Source organism: Astatotilapia calliptera, chromosome 2, assembly GCF_900246225.1.
Source record: "Astatotilapia calliptera chromosome 2, fAstCal1.2, whole genome shotgun sequence".
Lineage (NCBI taxonomy): Eukaryota > Metazoa > Chordata > Actinopteri > Cichliformes > Cichlidae > Astatotilapia > Astatotilapia calliptera.
Window position 1 is genome coordinate 34,655,115 of NC_039303.1, and position 19,064 is coordinate 34,674,178.

Sequence of the window (19,064 nt, forward strand, 5' to 3'; positions counted from 1 at the left end):
AAAGGCAATTGGTGTGTTTTTGTTGTTTTATTCACAAAACAGCTACAACATAACAACAGTTGGCTTTTCTAGGGGAAAAACGTGACATTCTTGCTCGAGCTTTTATTCAAGTTCAACATTCACCATAGAAAGTGACTTTTTCTTGCCTTCACGTGAATCAATGTTACACAAAACAAACATTATGATTTAAAACAAAAAGAACAGGTACAATATTCCAGACTAAGATGGGATATCTTCAGATCTGTTCACACTTTGCAGCCTGGTCCGAGTGGGGCAGACAGGAAATTCTGACATGATGAAATGGGGGGGGGGAAAAAAAGGAGGATGTCACAACATTTCAAAAACCTTTGACTCTAGCGCTAAGGTTTTATTTGCGACTGGAAAGAAAGAAGCTCTGACTTTTCAGTACTTTAATCAGTCAGACCATCAAGGGGCCCCACTCGCCGTCTTCTGAATCTGCTCTTTGAGGATAAGGATGCTCTGCCGCTGCTCCGGCGGCAACATTGCGATCTGTTCTGGAGTCAACTGCAAGACCTGCATGATGAGGGCAGCCTGAAAGAGGAAAATGAAAATGTTGCTGAGGATGTTAAACGTGTTTTTCTGGCCAACAAGCTGAACAGAACAGTCTAGAACAACAGTCTAATGATAGTGTTCGATAACACAGAAATCATACAGCTTTGCCAAAAGCGTTTATACTTTGCCAGCTATTGTTCCAGAATAACAATAGTTACTGTTCTCAGGTAAGGCAATCAATGATCAGGAATGCAGAAAGGAGGCTTTCAGCAAGCTGATAATAAAAACAGGTCATTTTACATGTTACCTGCATGTACCTGCAACTCGGTTGGTATAAAATACTTCAGAAGTAATTATACCGAGATATTTTTAACCGACTCATCATCCTGACTGATAAAAATGCAGCAGTGACAAAGAGTGACACTCACCTTCTCTTGATCCTGTGTGGAAACCTGATTCTGACCTGGACTGAAGCCTCCTCCTGATGGAGGAACCCCAGAAATACCAGCACCCTGCAGATCAAATACAGTGTTACTGTAAGATCACAGTTCTTCACCCATCAATGATTATCCAGACAGCACAGATTTCTCTTGTATTTTGCAGATTTTCGTGCTTTTGTAAAAGCTGCCTATGAAACAATTTAGAGCATTCTGACTCCCTGAATGCCCTGAAGTATAGATGAAAACATGGAAAAAAATTAAAATAAGAATGAAGTAACGCAAATCGTACAACTGATGTCATAACAATATCAAGACACACACACACACACGCACGCGCGAGTGGTCTTCTTTTGGTAGTTCCCTTTAAGGATCGCAACAGCAGATCTTCAATATCCATCTCACCCAGGCTTTAGCATCCTCCTCTGTCACTACATCCATGAACCTCCTGAGGAATTCATCTTTTTCTAGAAATCCTGTCCACTCTCCCTCCATTTGACATCTCAGCCCTGTCTCTTTAAGTTTGTCTCCAAAACGCTCCAAAAACCTGAGCTAACCCTCTGACTTCTAACCATGCCTATCCTGGCCAATTCCAGTTAAACCAAAACACACAGCTGACACAGACATGCAGAGATGCAAACGTACCGGTCTTGCAGGTGGCGGAGCATTCGGACCCATTGCATGAGGGACAGGGCCTTGCATTCCTGGTGCTATGGGAACCCTCTGACCCGTAACTGGAACACGAGCATCCATTGCCCTTGGATCACGGCCTATGTAAGGACACATAATTAGATGAATTTACCCTCAAAGTACGAGACTTTCGCAAACTATGACGCCTCATAGGGGCAGGTACCTCTGGCTTCCATAGGGGGTCCCCGTGGCTCCATCATGGGGGCCGCCCTGGGGTCAACCATCATGTTCCGTGGTTCACCCATGGGTGGGCCTCTCATGTCCATTGGAGGCCTCATATCTGGAGGGGGTGCAACTCCCAACTGTGGCATGTGTACAGGCGGAACTTGGTGGGGGGGTGGAGGTCCCATGTAACCCCGGCTAAACGCACACAAAATAAGAGAAGTTAAACATTTTTAAAACCAAGTCATAGTTTTTAGACCATAAAGTGGTCTTTGATATAGTCTAGCATTAAAACTCAAACGATATTAAGCAAAGATTTTACTATATAGTAGTATTTCTGGTCAGTAGTAGAGTAGAGTAGGGCTTTATCATCAGAAAACCAGTCACAGGAAATTAGATGCATTTGTTAGTGAATCGTGAAAAAGAAACCAACAAAATATACATCTTTTAATTTATATTTTTCCACCTGGGGAATTATTAAAGCAGACGGCAGCAGACACAGTGAGCATCTCTGTTGACAAGCTGACACATCCATCTTCCATGTCCTGCTGTTTTGTGCAGCCAGAGACCAGACTTGCGTTTCAGTTGTTGTTTACCTTTCTTTAACATTACATTTCCCCCAAATCAGCCAGGACAAAATAAAGACTTTAGTCTTGCAACATCAATGACTGGAACAGACACTCCTAAAAGTCACACCCAAATGTATCGTTAAGGTAAAATGGGATGTCTTACTTGGGGTCTATGACCTCTCCAGTGACAGACAGCAGAGTTCCTCCTCTGGGGTCATTGGGACCATCTCCCAGCAGGCCTCTTGGGGGGATACCACCTGGTCCTTAGAGGAAGAATTCATAAATTTAACCACAACACACACACACACACACACACACACACACACACACACACTACAGATGATACACGAAACATCTGCCAGTTAATTAGTGAAAAGAAATGGAGATGTGTCATCATATCGAATGACTTTCAAAGCTGAAATTCCAGTTAAGAAGAACCACGCACACTCCTAAAAAGATGAGTGTTTGCTCAGAAGAAAAAAACCTACACAGTTAGCTCAAACTGCACAAAGGCCACAGCAAACTGCCACAGAACAAGGTCACAACACACAGATACATCAGGGACACACACACACACACACAAAGAGGAGGAAGGGTAGAGCATTGTGGTCTCATCAGCATTAATATGCAGATCTAAAGATTTGAAAGCAAATTTATATAAACACAAAACAAGAAGAAGAAAAACTCTGCTCCCACACGTATACACAAAGCTGATTTGAGAGTGTTCGCCTACTTGTGTCTTCTAAGTCTGACATTATTTGGCCATGAAAGCATGGCGAACAGAGGCATGCATAGAAAAGATCAAGAACAATGGATGTCTCATATTCCATTTATACGGCGTTACAGCATTAAGGCAACAACCTATAATGATGCCATCAGTTAGCTCAGTGCAAATTAGGCTAATTTACTGCACTTAAGCAGAAATATATTCATCACAAATGAATAGATCTTTTTCTGTTGATCTGGGAAAGTTAACGTCTTCTGATTTACTCTAAGGAAAACGAATTTAGAAGAAACTGATAAGATAAAGATCATCTGGGCTCCTTGTCAGTGTAACGCTACTGTGTTTGTGCAGCAGAGCAGCACCAACTTCATTGTTTACAGTCCTCTCAGTGGCACTTGTAGAAGAGTGTCATGACAGCTAAGCAGATGGTATTCCAGATGTCAAGCAGTGCCAACTAGCAGAGGTGTGGACTCGAGTCACATGACTTGGACTCGAGTCAGACTCGAGTCATTAATTTTATGACTTTAGACTTGACTTGAAATAATGTTCTAAGACTTGTGACTTGACTTGGACTTTTACACCAATGACTTGGGACTTGAATTGGACTTGAACCGGTTTACTTGAAAAGACTTGATATTTTACCCCAAATATAAAATTTAACATGCATATTATATAGAGATTGAAAATGTGACGTCATTCACGGGTAGAACCGCAAAGGATTCTGGGAACTCGTGGCAAGCGGTACTAGCGCACGCAGGCTTTCAATTAAAATCAGTTATACAGCGATAAAAAGAAACACAAAAATGTCAAGAAGCCGTTGTATTATTAACTGCAATAGCCGGTCGCATGACAGCCACGGGAAGCCGACGGGTAAAGAGATCGGTTGTTATCGGATTACGTCGTTGAAGAGAAATTGTTCAAGCCATGTTTCCGAAGTAACAAAGACGCGACGGATGGCCTGGATTGCAGCCATTCAAAGATCAAATATAACGTCCCAGAACACTCCAGCTCACAGGTTAGTCTGCTCCAAGCATTTACACGAAGGTCAGTGTTTTTTAGTACTTAATACGTCATTTTCATAACATAATTGGTGATATAGGTTACAAGCAAGTCTGGCGCTGAACAGAAATTGTCGCGCTATGCTCCTTTATTTATTGTGCATAAATAGTGAATTGTCCTGACACAATATTGCGTTTCGCTTCTGTTATTATGGTACATTGACCAAAAACATATACTTTTATTCACAGGATAAAACAGGTTTTTTTGTATCACTAATTGCCCAGTACGATTACAGCATACAGTATTATTGTCACTGCTACATTTCTGTAATGAACCAGAAATTATTTCCACTACTAATTAATTACCGTTGAGCTCAAAGGTCATATTAATAAACGGTTAACGAATGTGTATTTATGACGACGATTTGTGAGACTGGTAAACTTATGATACGTACAATGGTCTTTCGTTCTACACGGTGCATTTCAAGGTCCTGCACCCATCCGTCGGTAAACTGTACCTGGGCTTGTTGCAGTGACCGGAAGTTACTAAACTTCATGAGTGTATGCACTCACTCCAAGAACCGTATAATTATAAATATGCATATAAATATGCTAAGATGAGATAACTGACTTCATCTAACTAGCAAATGTTGTCCAGGCTACGTTGGTGATACAGTTTTTTTTTAATGTGTATGATATTTTTGTCATGCGATTTTAAAGCTGGTCCTACAACCGCATCCAAGAATAACATGCAGCTTATCTCAGAACTGTCGGTGAAAATTATTCTTGGAGCTAGGTTTAATTGAGCTGCATTTTAAAGAGGTGCAATTTCACAATTTGTGTATATTTTCTAAGTTCACTATTTTGTCATGTGTTGAGAAAAACACAGATTTTAAAATTACATGGTCTAATATTTACATTTAGCATAACTGCAACATTATTTTTTCATTTTTTTTTTTTTAAAGACTCGAAAGGACTTGAAATTCAAAGTTTCAGACTTGTGACTTGACTCGGACTTTTACACCAGTGACTTGAGACTCGACTCTGACTTGCCTGACATTACTTGAGACTTGACTTGAGACTTGAGGATAAAGACTTGAGACTTACTTGAGACTTGCAAAACAATGACTTGGTCCCACCTCTGCCAACTAGTTCCTCACATACAGCATTGTTAACTGTGAAGCTCTGTATACACGTATGTAATGTGTTTATATTATATAGAACAACAGCAACTGGTCATATATTCACCTTCAAACATGTCAAGATTATTGCTGGGCACCCGAGTAAGAGCAACGCCGTGTCTGCGCTGGTTTGAATGAGCAGTTCTCATATTTCGACTAAACCGTGCTTGATGTGTGAAGGGGGAGGTGCGCACACAAGGGTGCGCTTGTAATGTAATCCAGTTTAATTGTATTTATAAATTTTCTAGTCTAACTGACCAAGTACAGCAGACTATGAATCATGCATAACTATATGTTAATAAAACACTTTATTCTATACATGTAAAGCTCTTTATCTACTTCACTTCTACAGCCGATGCATGCTTTTGGACCGTGCCTGGAGCACCCAGAGGCACAGAGAGGACATGCAACACAGAAAGGCCCCAGCTGGGGCTCGAATCGTCTCAAGCAGAATTTATGGTCTTGCAAAGGTGGCGTGTATGCCGTCTGCTCCACTCCAGGTGCTGCCCCTTTGCCTGCAGTGAGCTCTGTTCTCAGATGGAGGCAGTGTACAAAGTATGTGCTACAACCGGTCTGAGGGTACTTGTATGTTTGAACTGAGCTCTGCGCTACATCTGACTGACCAACATTCAAGGAGCTGAAGTAAAACAGGTAGTTAAAACCAATGAAGAGTGTCCAAATCAACCATCGCCTGTGCTTATCATGCTTTATTTCCTGGATCTGAAGTTTTTTAAATTTCGTCATTCTCCCATTCTAGATCAACTCCACTATTGTTCCCTTCTCTATTACGCCCACTTGTCAGCCAATCAATATTCGCCAGTTGCTTACATCATCTGGTTCCAGAGACATGCAGTGAGGATTCTTGGAGGACTGCATGGAAGCGTGTCTCTTTGTATCGTTGGGATACAAATGGTGACATCACTCCAGTCACTCTCCAGTGCAGTAAAAGCTATAAACTACAGCACAGCCTGTTAAAAATGTGGATTTTTGGTTTGTTTTTTTAAACTGAACTGGCTTCAGCCTCACTTCATAAGCGATAAGTGATGCTGACAAACACAAACAAAAGCCAATCAAGAGAGTAGCAAAGCAGCTTCATTGTTATACCGTACCGTCCAGCTTGAAAGCAAAGCCAGCAATTTCATGTCATTATCAAGTGACTAAGCTGATCCTGGAGTAAAAAGAAGGCCAAGTAGTCTCTTTCCATTAGTGCAAATGACACGTGCCTTTTCAAATAATGAATGCTGCTAACACAGAGAGCTCTCACTGTATGAGATATTTCACCGCTTTCATCTTTGTCTTTAGCAACATCCATAAACCGTCTCTATCAATAATAAACATCTCACATCTGAATTCGTTACCCTTCAGGCTCAACTCTACAGAAACGAGTGGTAGCTCTGTAAAAGTCAGCAGTCAGTGAATATCATTTATTACAATTTTAGAAACAGATCTCGTTTGATAATTAAAATCAAATCATTTTTGTCAGATATCTGCAAGCACACAGGTGTATGGATGAGAAACACCACGCCACTGGCTCGCTGACCCAAATTTACCCACACTGCCATAGCAACAGCGCCACGGCTAAAAATGTAACATAAATAGAGAAAATTAGAATAAGCGGGCCTTTTGGGAAGAAAAGAAAAATGTCCCGCCACCCCCTCAAAAACTAAGATCGCGCAAGTGTCGAGCAGGAGATCTCCTCTGACATCCATCAGTCTGGATCAACGGGAGCTCAAGTCTCCTTCCAACTTTGCCAAATCTCAAACAGCAGAATCTGCTGATCACTCTGTAATCGCCCAAATAAAGTAGTGACTGAAAGGTTTTAACTTCATTTGTATTCTGTTAAATTTCGAACAGAGAAGCAGAAAAACGAAGGAGACATATAAAACTAGCTAAAAACATGTCGAGGACAAGAAGTACAGAAGAAGCTGCAGTTCTGTGGAAATCAGATAACACCCTTTAGGATTCAAGGTCTTACTCTGTAGCCATTACCTGGCCGTGTACCCTGTCTGACCAGTGTTTAGATCCAAACTCAGATGACCCGCCTTGCAATTACACCTGAACTTGTACCGCTATCTGATATTCCCGTGTTACTGTTGTTCCTACAACATCATGATTAATGTTGCTCGAGGACTACAAATATAAATTCCCCATTACACTGCCGTGACGTCATTAGTTTAAGTTAGGCTTCCAGAAAGCAGACAAAAAGAATAAAAAAAACAATTCACATAATGTGGGCGGGGTGTGTCACAAAGCTGTCAACTAGGATTTGTTGACACATTTGTCTTCAGGGGTTTCTGCAGATTTTTATAGTTAGTGAAAATGTAACCCAAACAACTTTTACTGAAACTTTCAGCACTGTTCTGGTGCCTAAAAGTAACCAAACTACAACAGAGAGAGAGAGATTAAATAAATAAATAAATATAATAACTCATAAAAAATTCAAACAGCACATAAACCCAGGTATCCCAAGTGAGATGGATCCACTGATCCGCCCCAGTCTCCTCTTTACACGTGCAATGTTGCATTTTACACTTTGAAGCGGCTGTGATGACGATCCTGGAACAACATTAATTACATGGTTGTAGGAACAATAAACTGGGACGTCAGATGCACCTGCAGGTCACTATGAGGCGGTCTAAACTTCCTTTTGTATCACATAAACGCTCCATGAAATCGCATCAGTACTCCTTGTCATGATATCCATCAAGCTCCCCCGTGCAGGCTGACAAGTAGGCTGAAGGCTGAACACCTGCACCATCTGCACAAACTGGCCCCAGCTGCTATCTGGAGCTGATCAGCCCAACTGTGCATATCTTTACAACAACAAAAAACTAAACATTGATTGTACTCATGACCTGGTATATTCCTGTGTAGCTGTGGTAGTGCTCTGAGATTGTAATAATTATATACACAGACTTATGAACTTCTCTAAAGGCTGCATGTGTGATGAGTCATTTTTATTTACAGCGGAAATGCTGTCAAAAATATATGCTGTATATTTGAAAAGTGTCACTGCTTAGCAGGGCTGCGACCTGACTGGAGAACCGAGGAGGTACAGTGATACCTTGAGGCCGCTCGATAGCAGCTTGACCAGACGATCCTGTGGGAGAATGCTGAAGGTTTCCTGAGCCAGCATTAAAGTGAGAAGAACAGGAGACAAGACTCAAGAGGGCAAAGCACCATTTTAGCACGCTCGTGAAATCATCTCATGCACAAATAAAGGTACAGAAGGGTGAAGAAGAGGGAACTTTTACAAAATCATCAAGATGGCATACATCCAAGATTTAAGATAAAACACAAAAAGAGAAGACGATAACGAGGACACATGGCGTATATCGTTGTGGATAAACCTCCACTATTTATATGACTGTGGTGACACCTGCTGATCCAAATGAGCCATGACACGTGCAAAGTTTGGACGCAAGTGGATTCTGTAAGTATTCGGATCCCCTTCCTTTTTTGCAAGAAATTGTCATGTAGATTTAATCTTCCACTAGAGTTGCATGGAACTGCATTTAAAAGGACTCCATCAGCATGAAGGAAAAGATTTTCTGGTCTGATGAGACAAAACCTGAACTCTCTGGGCGGAAATGCAAACTGATTGTTGGGTTCGTGGTCACCTCAAATAATGAGGCTCTTCTTGTTGTGTTACACAGAAGAAACCCCTGTTTTCAATCAATGCCTTGGAACAATTTTATCACAGTGGTCTATAGAGAGTTAAATCGACCTCATGTCTTATCTTTTTTTCCCCTCATCCTAGCAAACAGTTTGGATTTCAGGATCCAGTAAAAACAGGTGTGCCTTTCTAATCCATGCTATAGATGGACTTCAAATCAAGTTCTAGACGCAGGCCACATGTAAATGTGTTTGGGTGCTGTCAAAAGCATGTAAACACAACACAGTTTTGGCTGCCCCACTTCAGAAGGTGGGAAAAAAGTCCTCACTGTGCAGTTTCACAATTTTTAGATTTTGTAGATATTTTTGAATTTGGTGAATTGCTATTAACAAAAAAAAACATGGCCAGCATTTCACAATCAACAAACTCAACCTAAAGTTAACTCCAGTTTATATTTTGCCCTTGGTCGTGCATGCTCTATCTGTGGTGGCTCTAAGCCCCACCAGCGGTCCCTGCCCCAGAGTTTGTGGGCCACAAACTTTGGCCAGTGAGAACCTGTTGGACACTTCATGTGTAAATAAACGTAAATGTCCTTTTTTTAATTAATGTAAATAAAAAAGGTAAGACCACAGTCTCTGACATCACGTGCCAAAAACTCTGCGCATCAATGAAACAAAGGAAGGCATTTCCCAAAGGTCACTTTCAGACCAAAAACTGTGTTTGCATGTGGACGAAGGCCAAAACACATGAAAACGAACCACTTTAAAAAACACAGAAAAAGACACACCTCAAGAATAATTAAAGCAAATAAGACGCACAGAATCTGGGAACCCATCAGCTAATGTCTGGGGTCAATGTTTCAGGCTTCCGGATTAGCCAGCTGATCTCGAGATAACAGATATCCAGGCCACGACTTCCCATTACATGTGCTGGCTGTGTCAGATTATGAATGGAGATGAATTTTAAAAAGCAAATATAAGGCTAAATCATCATGAGGCACACAGAGTGCTCCTCTGAATCCTGAACCAATCTACTCACCACATGGAGTGGTGACTGAACAAAAACCCTCTAATAACAACTGGACACCAGAAAGCTTTGGGTACCAAAATTCTTCACATTCTACGTATTCACATGTGGATGTGTGGTAATAGTAATTACCGGCTACAGTATGACTGCCACAGTAATCATGCGATAACTAATATAAACGACAGATCTCAGCTTTTGAGATTACCGTTTTACAAAGACCAATCTAGAAATAATGCTAATTGTATCCACTTTAAATTAAAATGTATGCAAAAACAGAAAGGGGGTAAATACTTTTTGAATCCACTTTTGTCTAATTGGAAACACTGCACTGAAAAACTGCTTTTCAATTACTGCTGTCTACCGACAAACATTAGCATTATTGGTGATTGTTTTATACGCCAAAGAAAACAGCTAATAAAATATGACAGGTTTTCAAATTTAAGACATGCCTTCATGCAGCTTATTCATTTACATGCTTGGAACATTTGTAACAATTCTAGATTATCGAATGTTTAATGATTTTATAAAGTTAATGTCTTAGAGATAGATACCTGCCCTGTATTTATGGTTTGTTTGTGTAACTTTATACTACAAGTGGCCAGAGTCACACTACCACAACCAATTTCACAACTTTTGCCATTTCAAGCGTGCATGTGGTCTGATGATTACCTGGAGGTCCAACTGGTCCCGGTCCAGGCCCAGGTCCTGGTACAGGCATGGGTCCAGGGACAACTCCCATGTTAGGGGGCTGCATCATCTGGGGCGCTCCATTGACATGCATTCCAGGCTGAGGACATAACAAAATAAAAATGATTAAGAAATGAATGGAAATAATATCTCCTGAAACTGTATCTATAAAGAAGAGAACATATGGTGCTTGATCCCCTCATTGAGGACAAAAACATGTTAAGTGACATTTATGTTACATTTCTGTCTGCATGTTTGCGCCATTTCAAAGTCGTTTGAGATCAGACGAATGAATTCAAGCATGGAGCTGGAACTCCTGCCAGCTCTGGACAAACCTTGTAGCAAAACATCCAATCTACAAGCAGTAGCATTGCCATCAGGCACTGCTTACAGCAGGGGTGTCAAACTCATTTTAGTTAATGGGCCATGTTCACACTGTTTGACAACAAATGGGCCGGACCTCCTCTACTACAGCACAAAGTATAGTCACATTTATTGATATTGGTGTTTTCAGAGTTAGACTGCTGCTATTAAAATTTACAGCTCACAGTGGATCTACAAAGGAACAACAACTTTACATGTACCTTTCTATAATTCCACCCTGACCACACCGACACAGGTATTTTATAAAAACGTAGCTTTTTCTATGCGCTTTGGGCGTTTCTCCACACATAGAGCCATTTTAGGTCACTGAAAAATTAACAAATCTCAAACAAATCTCAGTTTCTGCGTAAACAAGGAAACCAAAAATCTTCTCTTGCACCGTCAAAGGTGTGTGCCTTTATCTCCTTTTTGGTATCATAATCTACCCTGTGTTATTGTTGCCCCAAGGCATCTGATTGGCCAACATTTCTACACGGTTAATGGTTATATCGCCGTCTGCTGCTTGACAGTAATGGACACTGGTTTTGTTTTGTTTTTTTCAATACAGCGCTTGTGTGGATGTGACTTTCTTTTTAAACCAAAGCAGAAAATTCTTGTTCTAAAATGTATTAATGGACTAACCCACAAACTGCCATGCCACATGGTGGTGCAGACGTTGCCACGGTTGCCTCACAACAATAAGATTCTTGGTTCAAACCTTCAAGTCATCTGGGGCCTTTCTGTGTGGAGTTTGTGTTCTCCCTGCACGGTTTCTCTTGTTTCCTCCCACATCCCCTCATATAACCTCCTGTGTCCTTTTCCTAATCACCTTTCTCTAACCTCGGTGAAAACGCTACGAGGTGTGAAGGGGAAGTTATAAGGACTTAGAAATGGAGAAGCGTGGTGCTCAGAGAATCCAAATGCACATACATTAGGCTCTTTAACAATGTGATGGTGCAGTGTTGAAACTACAATGTCCAAAAGATGTATTAAAAATGCACATTTTACTTCACCCCAGAGTGTTCTTATATTGTTGAAGAAGAACCACTGGGAAAAAACATCATATCATTACAGGTGCTGGAACTTTAAAGCCTATAAAATGAAAAGCATCTTATTTTCTTATTTTTCCTACTGGAGACTGATCCAACTCATCCCCTCCTCCTTGTTTAGGATTTCTATGAAATTCCCTGTATCCAGCACTTATCCAAGGTGGCTCTAAGAGAAAATTCATTGATGATAATCCTAAAAGCTGGCAAAACAACAAATGCACTGAGATCAATTAATGCAGCGTATGATCAGGATTTAGAGAACATATAAATCTGCACTTCTCATGCAAACCAACTCCTATTCACAGACAACCAGTGGGTTTAACAGAAAAATTAAAAACATATCATCAGGTTATGGAAATGGAAAATGCACTTACAAATAACATTTGCATGATCAGGCCTACTTTATCAGTTATGTTGATCGTTTTTCAGGAACGCTCAGATGGTCCTTCGCTATGACTTATGAGATAAAATTGATCTACTTTCCTTTCATAAAGGTTGCTTCAGCGTATGATCTACTAAAGGGGGTAATAAAAGAAGCACTGAAGCCGTTACTTATCATTTTGAGAATTCGGATCACCACGGACTACGTTCCTCAGTTTGGAAACTTCATAAGCAAAATGAATTGTATTGTAGGTTAACTGATGATTCTAAACTGGCTGTAGGTGTTAGTGTGAGCGTGAATTATGGTCTTTCTGTGTTAGCCCGGTGATAGACTTGGTGCGTGTCCGGGATGTACCCGGCCTATCACCCACTCTCAGCTGGGACAGACTCAAACACCTCAAGCAAACTACTTGTTGAGATCTAGAAATATTTTAAACTTTTCACCCCGCACATTTTAACACTTCCTGAAGCCAGACCAGGACTTTTGGTGGGCCAGACTTTGTGATCCTTTCACCAGTATTTATTCACTCCATGGTAAATTAACTGGTTCATATACAATGCTTTTCTAGGCAAAGCACTTTATACAACATGCCTTATTTGCCCATTCATACAAGCACTTTTTCAACACCTAATTGCTTTCTATCTAACATTCACACATTCATACATCAATGAATGCATCAGAGACCAACTTGTGGCTCAGTATCTTGCCAGAGGATACTAGCCATGCAGGCTGGAGACTGGAGAAGCCAGACTGAACTTCTAACCTTTTGATTAGTAGATGACCTGCTCTACCTCCTGGGCTACAGCCATCCCAGCAACCCTTGCATGCGTGCACATTTTTCAGGACACACAATGGGAACATTTTGTTGAAGAGAATACACAGTAATATGACAAAAGATATGTTCTGCTTACCACAGGTTGAGACACGGGCATGGTCGGCTGTGTAGGTGGAGAAGTGACTGTCGGTGCTCCTCCGCCCTGTCCACTGGGAATCAGAGGCTGGACTGTTGTTTGACGATGGAGCATTTTCTATACAAGGAGTGAGGGGAACATAAAAAAAAAATACTGCTTGCTTTGGCTTTAAAATGCAGGACAGAATAAACATTTACTGAGTCGAGAACAACTGTCTTCTGACTGTGACTCATCTCTTCATTCTCACCAAGGCTATCTCAGGATCAACAATCCGCATGACCACTTGGGCCTGCAGCAGAGCGTAGGCCAGCTGAGGGTTCTGCAGCAGCATGTTCCGTGCCTCCTGAGGACTGTTCTGCACACACAGCTGGAGGGAGAGAGAGAAAAAAAATTTTTTGAAACCAAAGGGATCTGATTTTAGAAACTACTAGAAAAATCTCTGACTACATCCTAAAAGACTTAAAAAAACAAACAAACAAAGAAAAAACACTCTAGTTTTTAATCCCACCACCACTTTTTACTACCCACTCATGACTCAGACATAACTCCCTAACAAACAGGCATTAGACCACAATCTGCAGAAATACCACTACTATTAAATCTGGAGCCACTGACTCCAATCAGCATCTGGAGCGTTCCTACTGACACAAGCTTTTGGTGAAACAAATGACTTTCTGAGTAAAGCAAAAGACGTCTGCAGTGTGGCGTTTCTTTGGGCTTAATGAAGCAGACTACCAGCTGTACAAAGACGAGGCTTCACTGGCAGAGCTGAGAGTGGCAGGCTGCACAGCACAGCCTCTGTTAATGAAAGGGAAGGTGGAGCATCTGCATACAGTTAAGCTGGAGGTGATTCAGACTGTGTGAAACATTTGTCACCATCCTTACTACTGACAATTAAAAAAAAAGAAAAAAAAAGAGTAAGGAGCCTCATACATACAGTTTTAGATGATGTCATTTGGGAAAACAAATTTTTTACTTTAAAAGACTCACTGTTGTTTCATGCATTTATTAAACGCTCAAACGCGAGAGGTTTTATTAAATTTGGCTGTGTACAGGAGACCATAACGTTTTACATAGAGCTGAACATAAAGTCATCAAATTAATTCTTAAATGCACCACAGACTACCCATTTGGCAGATGATTCTACTATTGATAAGTTCACCTCTCACCGAGAGTACAGTAAAGAAACCTCAATCACCTCTCTGGAGATGGTTATAAGTGTATATGGGGGGGGGGGACACACCCTACCTTCATTTGTTTCATGAGTTCAAACATCTGCTCAGGTGGCAGACTGGCTACTGCTCTGCTGATGGACTCTGGGGCCTCCTCTGGCTGGATGCTGTCTCCATAAGGAGACTCAATAATGGGGGCTCCTGTTCCCAAACCTGTGCAAGACAAAAATAGCTTGGGTATTGAAACAGATTATGACCAGAAGCTTACCTAAACAAACTCGAGAGGAAATTAAAAACTTACTTTTCAGCTCTTCCTTGTTCTTCTCACTGGCTGCGTTGTCAACACGGAGAGCCCGACCACTAAACTCTCTCCCATTCAAGTTTCGCATGGCACTGAGGGCAGTCTCCTGGTCTTGGTATTCACAGAAACCATATCCCTTTGGCTTTCCTGTCTCCCTGTCATACACTAACCTGAGTACAAGAAAAGGGAACAATCCACATTTAAGACTGTCTAAAAGGACTTATTAAAACCCTATAAAACATCTTAGTTCAGAGAGGACCAGGTCTAGCGCGTTCCTTCACTCACCTGAAACTGACAACAAGTCCGACTTCAGAGAAGATGTCTTTCAGCTGTTCTTCTGTGGCTTCATACGGAATATTTCCCACTAAAACAATTAATACACACAATATTTAGTGTTAGTATGACAATAAACAGAAGAAGGATTTGTAATTCGAGGCTCCTTTGCTTGCTATTTCTTTTTAACTTTCCCTCGCGCGGTGTTCAGCTAACAGCAACACTAGCCTGACATCCATGTTAGCAAGTTTTGATTCACAACCCGCTTCCTTACATTCTTCCTGAGCACCCAGAGGATAAACTTACCCAAACACAGCGACCTAAAAGCAACAAACTTACCGAACACCGATCGTAGTGACCGGTCAACGGCTGGGTCTCTATTCGCGGCTGCAGCTGCGGCCGCAGCAGCGGCGTTGGCAACAGATACGTTCGCCATTTTGGGGACAGAATTTAATGTTACACCGGAAACTAGAAGGAGACAACATCCGTTCATAAAAAAAAAAAGAAAGAAAAAAAGGGGGGCAGGGCGGTGGGTGGGGGAAAGGCCAAATTAAAATCCCAGCAGTGCAACCATTCCTAACGTATTGAAAAAGGTTTTTATTTATAAGTATTAGCACTTGTTTGTAGGCAAAGAAGAAGGAGGTTTGGTGAGTGATTCTTAAAAACTGCTTACTTTATAACGGTTGAGGGTTATTATAGGACTGTTGATAGTAAACTGGCAACACCTGGCTAACTGAATAGCGAGGCTTTATTGTCAGCGATTATTAATTATTATTTGTTCAACTATTTTATTTTGTTTTATTTCCATTTTATTTTATGTAGTAAAACTGTCGTAACGTATAATTTCTGGTGCACCTGGATAATCACACACCTGTTGCCATTATTAATTGTTATTATTAATTAATGGGTTACAGTAAGAGAATGCAAAAGCAGCCTTAGATACTTTAAACTGTTGAATATTATTTTTATCCTGTTATTTCATTAATTAAAAAGTATAATTAAAATAGTAATAAGTGCAACAACCCAGAGAAAAACAAAACTCCCAGCGTGGGAGACAAGCCATTGTTGTTGGGGGGAGGGGTAAACTACCCAAACCTACCTGCCTCTGTGTGAAAAAGGTACTGCACTTCCTGTGAAATCATGAATGAACTGTAAATAGCCACAATTTTTTTTTAAACCTGAGTTCAATTACACTAGTTCACACACAGTCCTTATTACTCCCAGACCTGTTGAATGAAGAAGTCACTTATATAGAAGCTGTCTGATAAAGCGAAAGAAGCTAAAGGATCTCAAAAAGCAACACATCATGCCACAATCTAAAGAAACTCAAGAACTGAAGGGAAACAAAGTCATTGGCATCTATTACAAAGATGTTGCAAACTAGTTTCTAGGGATTCAGGATCCAGCAAACTACAGTGACAGCCATTACCCACAAATGGAGACAACTTGGAACAGTGGTGAACCTTAACCAGAGCAACCTACCAAATTTACTCCAAGAGCCCATTGTTGACTCATCCCAGAGATCACAAAAGAACCCAGAAAAACATGTAAAGAATTGCAGGCATCACTTGCCTCAGTTAAGGTCGGTGTTCATGATTCAACAATAGGAAAGACCATTAATGACCAAAAAGAACACAAAGGCTGCCAAAAGACAACAAAAGTTGAACTTTTTTGGTGCTGTTAAAGTGATGGTCTGGAGCCACTTTGCTGCTTCAGGATGCTGTAATTGATGGAGCCATGAATTCATCTCTGTAACAGAAAATCCTGAAGGAAAATGTCCTGCAGTCGGTTTGTGCCCTGAACCTCAAGCACACCTCCACCTCTGAGTGGCTCAAAAAAAAAGAAGCTAAATTAAGATTTTGAAGTCACCTTATCAAGGTCTGGCTATCCAATCACATTGAGATGCTTTGACATGACTGTGAACAGCCCAGTAATGCTCAAAACTCCAGTGTCACTGAATTAAAACAATTCTGCAAATAAGATAGGGCCAAAATTCCTCCACAGCGATGTAAAAGACTCATCGCCAGTTATTGCAAATGCTTGATTGCAGTTGTTGCTGTCAAGTGGTTTAACAAGCAATTACTTTTCACGTAGGGCCACTTAGGTTTGGATAGCTTTTTTTTTAAATACATGAAATCATCATTAAATGTCTGTATTTACTCAGGTTATCTTTGTCTAATTTTAAAATTTGTTTGATGATTTAAAACCTGTAAGTGTGGGAAATATGGAAAAACTTTCATAGATGCTCTTCTGCATACCTGGATTGTAATGAGTGGTTATTTGAGTTGCTGTTGCCTTCCTATCAGCCTAATGCTGCCGGGTCACTCTCCTGTGACGTCTGGCATCAACATCACTTAGAGAACTGCCACTCACTGGGTATTTCCTCTCTATTGGATCATTCTCTGTAAACTCTGTAGATATATTCTGTGGAAAAATCCCAGTGGATTAGCAGTTTCTGAAGGAAAAGCCTGTCTGGCACCAACAACCAGAGTGTCAGAGTTACAATCAGAGTCACTTAAAGCACTTTACTTCCCCATTCTGATACTTTGTTTGAACTTCAGCAGGTTGTTTTGATTTGCAAAGAGTTGGTGTCATATGATTTGCCAGTTAAATATTTGTGTTAACGAACAGCTGAAACATTGTACCTAAAGATGTGAGTGGAAGTCTAATGAAGTCTAGAAGTTTCTTTTCATATGGGCTGTCATTTAATGTCAAAACCATGGTCTCACAGTTCTACTTAAATTACTATTTTTGATATTGTTCTTCCGCATCGTCCTACTTCTTCCTCCTTTACGTCACATTGCTTTCACCAGTTATTGGTATCAACCTTCAGCTCTCGCTTGCTTTCTGAGTCCTCTAAACTGTCTTGTTGCAGTTTAATTACCTCAGAAAAATTTTGCGTTGTGTTTGATAAATGACGTCTGTGCTGTATTGATATCTACTTCTGCCTCGTGTTATTAGAAGTTATGCATTGCATGCGAATCACTGTGGAAAAATGTGTTTAGGGAGTGATCGCATGTTTATCATTTTGAAATACAGTTAAATAGGATCTGCAAATTGTGTCTAAGTAGGTGAAACTTGTTTTGCCAAAAGGATGATTGATTCAGTTTAGGACACGGAAAATATGGTCTTGAGAAATGGGAGTTAATGGGAGTTTTTGTAGGTATGTGTTTGCAGAATCACAATACTAATTACTAAATTAATGCTGTTAAAAGATAACAATAAGATAAAATATACTATATTTATCTCAGGTGTGGGAAATTCTTTTGTTACACCACTTCAATAATAAAAACAGCAACAATGATAATAGCATTAAAAATTATAATAATTAAGCATTTCAGAATCAACAAAGCAAAAGTAAAATTCTAAAATTCAGTAAATAAAGTTTTGTTACCACATAGGATTCAAATAAAATGTCTAAATGAGCATACAGAACATTCAGATGATTTTCTGCTTTACACGTGTTGTACTGTAGTTATTGCCTGCGGTATGAAGGGTTTTCCGTTTCTGTCCTCGTGGCAGCAGAGCTGAATTGGTCTGGTAGAGAAGGTTCTCCAGTAAGTCTTGTAGAGGGTGGTTAGAATTATCCCAGATAGAAAGCAGTTTGTTAAGTGACCTCCTGTCCACCGCAGTTTTAGAAGTGTCCACCTTCCAGCCAGTGCCTGCTCACCCTCTTCTTGTATACAGCCTCTTCTAGTTCAGCCTGTTGTCGATGTGTTACTTGTAGTCGTCCACCACGCCAACATCTTACCCCAGGATAGACACAGGCCATGTAGTCTTCATCTTCCTTCTGAAGTTGATCCCCAGCTTTCTGCTGTTATTTACATTTAGAAACATGATTCTTGTTAGACCACGGCACAAAACCATCCACTAGTGGTGTGTAGCTTCCTCTTGCCCATCACTTATTCATCCAGACACTGCAGAATCATATTTCTGTTGGGCCTGTTGGGGCCTTAAAAAGAAAATTTACAGGCAGCCTTTCAAACCAGTATTTTTCACCATTAGAGTGT

General features: G+C 40.6%; 2 protein-coding genes across 5 annotated transcripts in view; one reads left to right on the plus strand and one right to left on the minus strand.

Annotated features, from left to right (window-relative positions):
* Nucleotides 1–11: 11 nt before the first annotated feature.
* cstf2 (cleavage stimulation factor, 3' pre-RNA, subunit 2) lies at nucleotides 12–15,528 on the minus strand. 4 transcript variants are annotated; one of them, XM_026145530.1, is made up of 14 exons: nucleotides 15,394–15,528; nucleotides 15,067–15,145; nucleotides 14,782–14,951; nucleotides 14,557–14,693; nucleotides 13,556–13,675; nucleotides 13,309–13,425; nucleotides 10,586–10,703; nucleotides 8,339–8,398; nucleotides 2,535–2,634; nucleotides 1,804–2,000; nucleotides 1,596–1,720; nucleotides 942–1,025; nucleotides 410–552; nucleotides 12–287 (listed from the first exon to the last, which is right to left on the minus strand). In XM_026145530.1, the coding sequence occupies exons 1-13, from the start codon at nucleotides 15,488–15,490 to the stop codon at nucleotides 427–429; spliced, it is 1,530 nt and encodes a 509-aa protein (XP_026001315.1). In that variant the 5' UTR covers nucleotides 15,491–15,528; the 3' UTR covers nucleotides 12–287; nucleotides 410–426. The 4 variants fall into 4 exon arrangements, with proteins under 4 accessions (XP_026001315.1, XP_026001308.1, XP_026001299.1 ...); XM_026145523.1 differs by having other exon boundaries at nucleotides 400–552; XM_026145514.1 differs by having other exon boundaries at nucleotides 12–552.
* A 36-nt stretch (nucleotides 15,529–15,564) lies between these two features.
* The window catches only part of bcorl1 (BCL6 corepressor-like 1), a 34,982-nt gene continuing 31,482 nt past the window's right edge, over nucleotides 15,565–19,064 (plus strand). The window contains exon 1 of the mRNA XM_026145432.1: nucleotides 15,565–15,701. The gene's annotated coding sequence lies outside the window, so the exon portion shown is untranslated. The remainder of the gene's footprint in view (nucleotides 15,702–19,064) is intronic.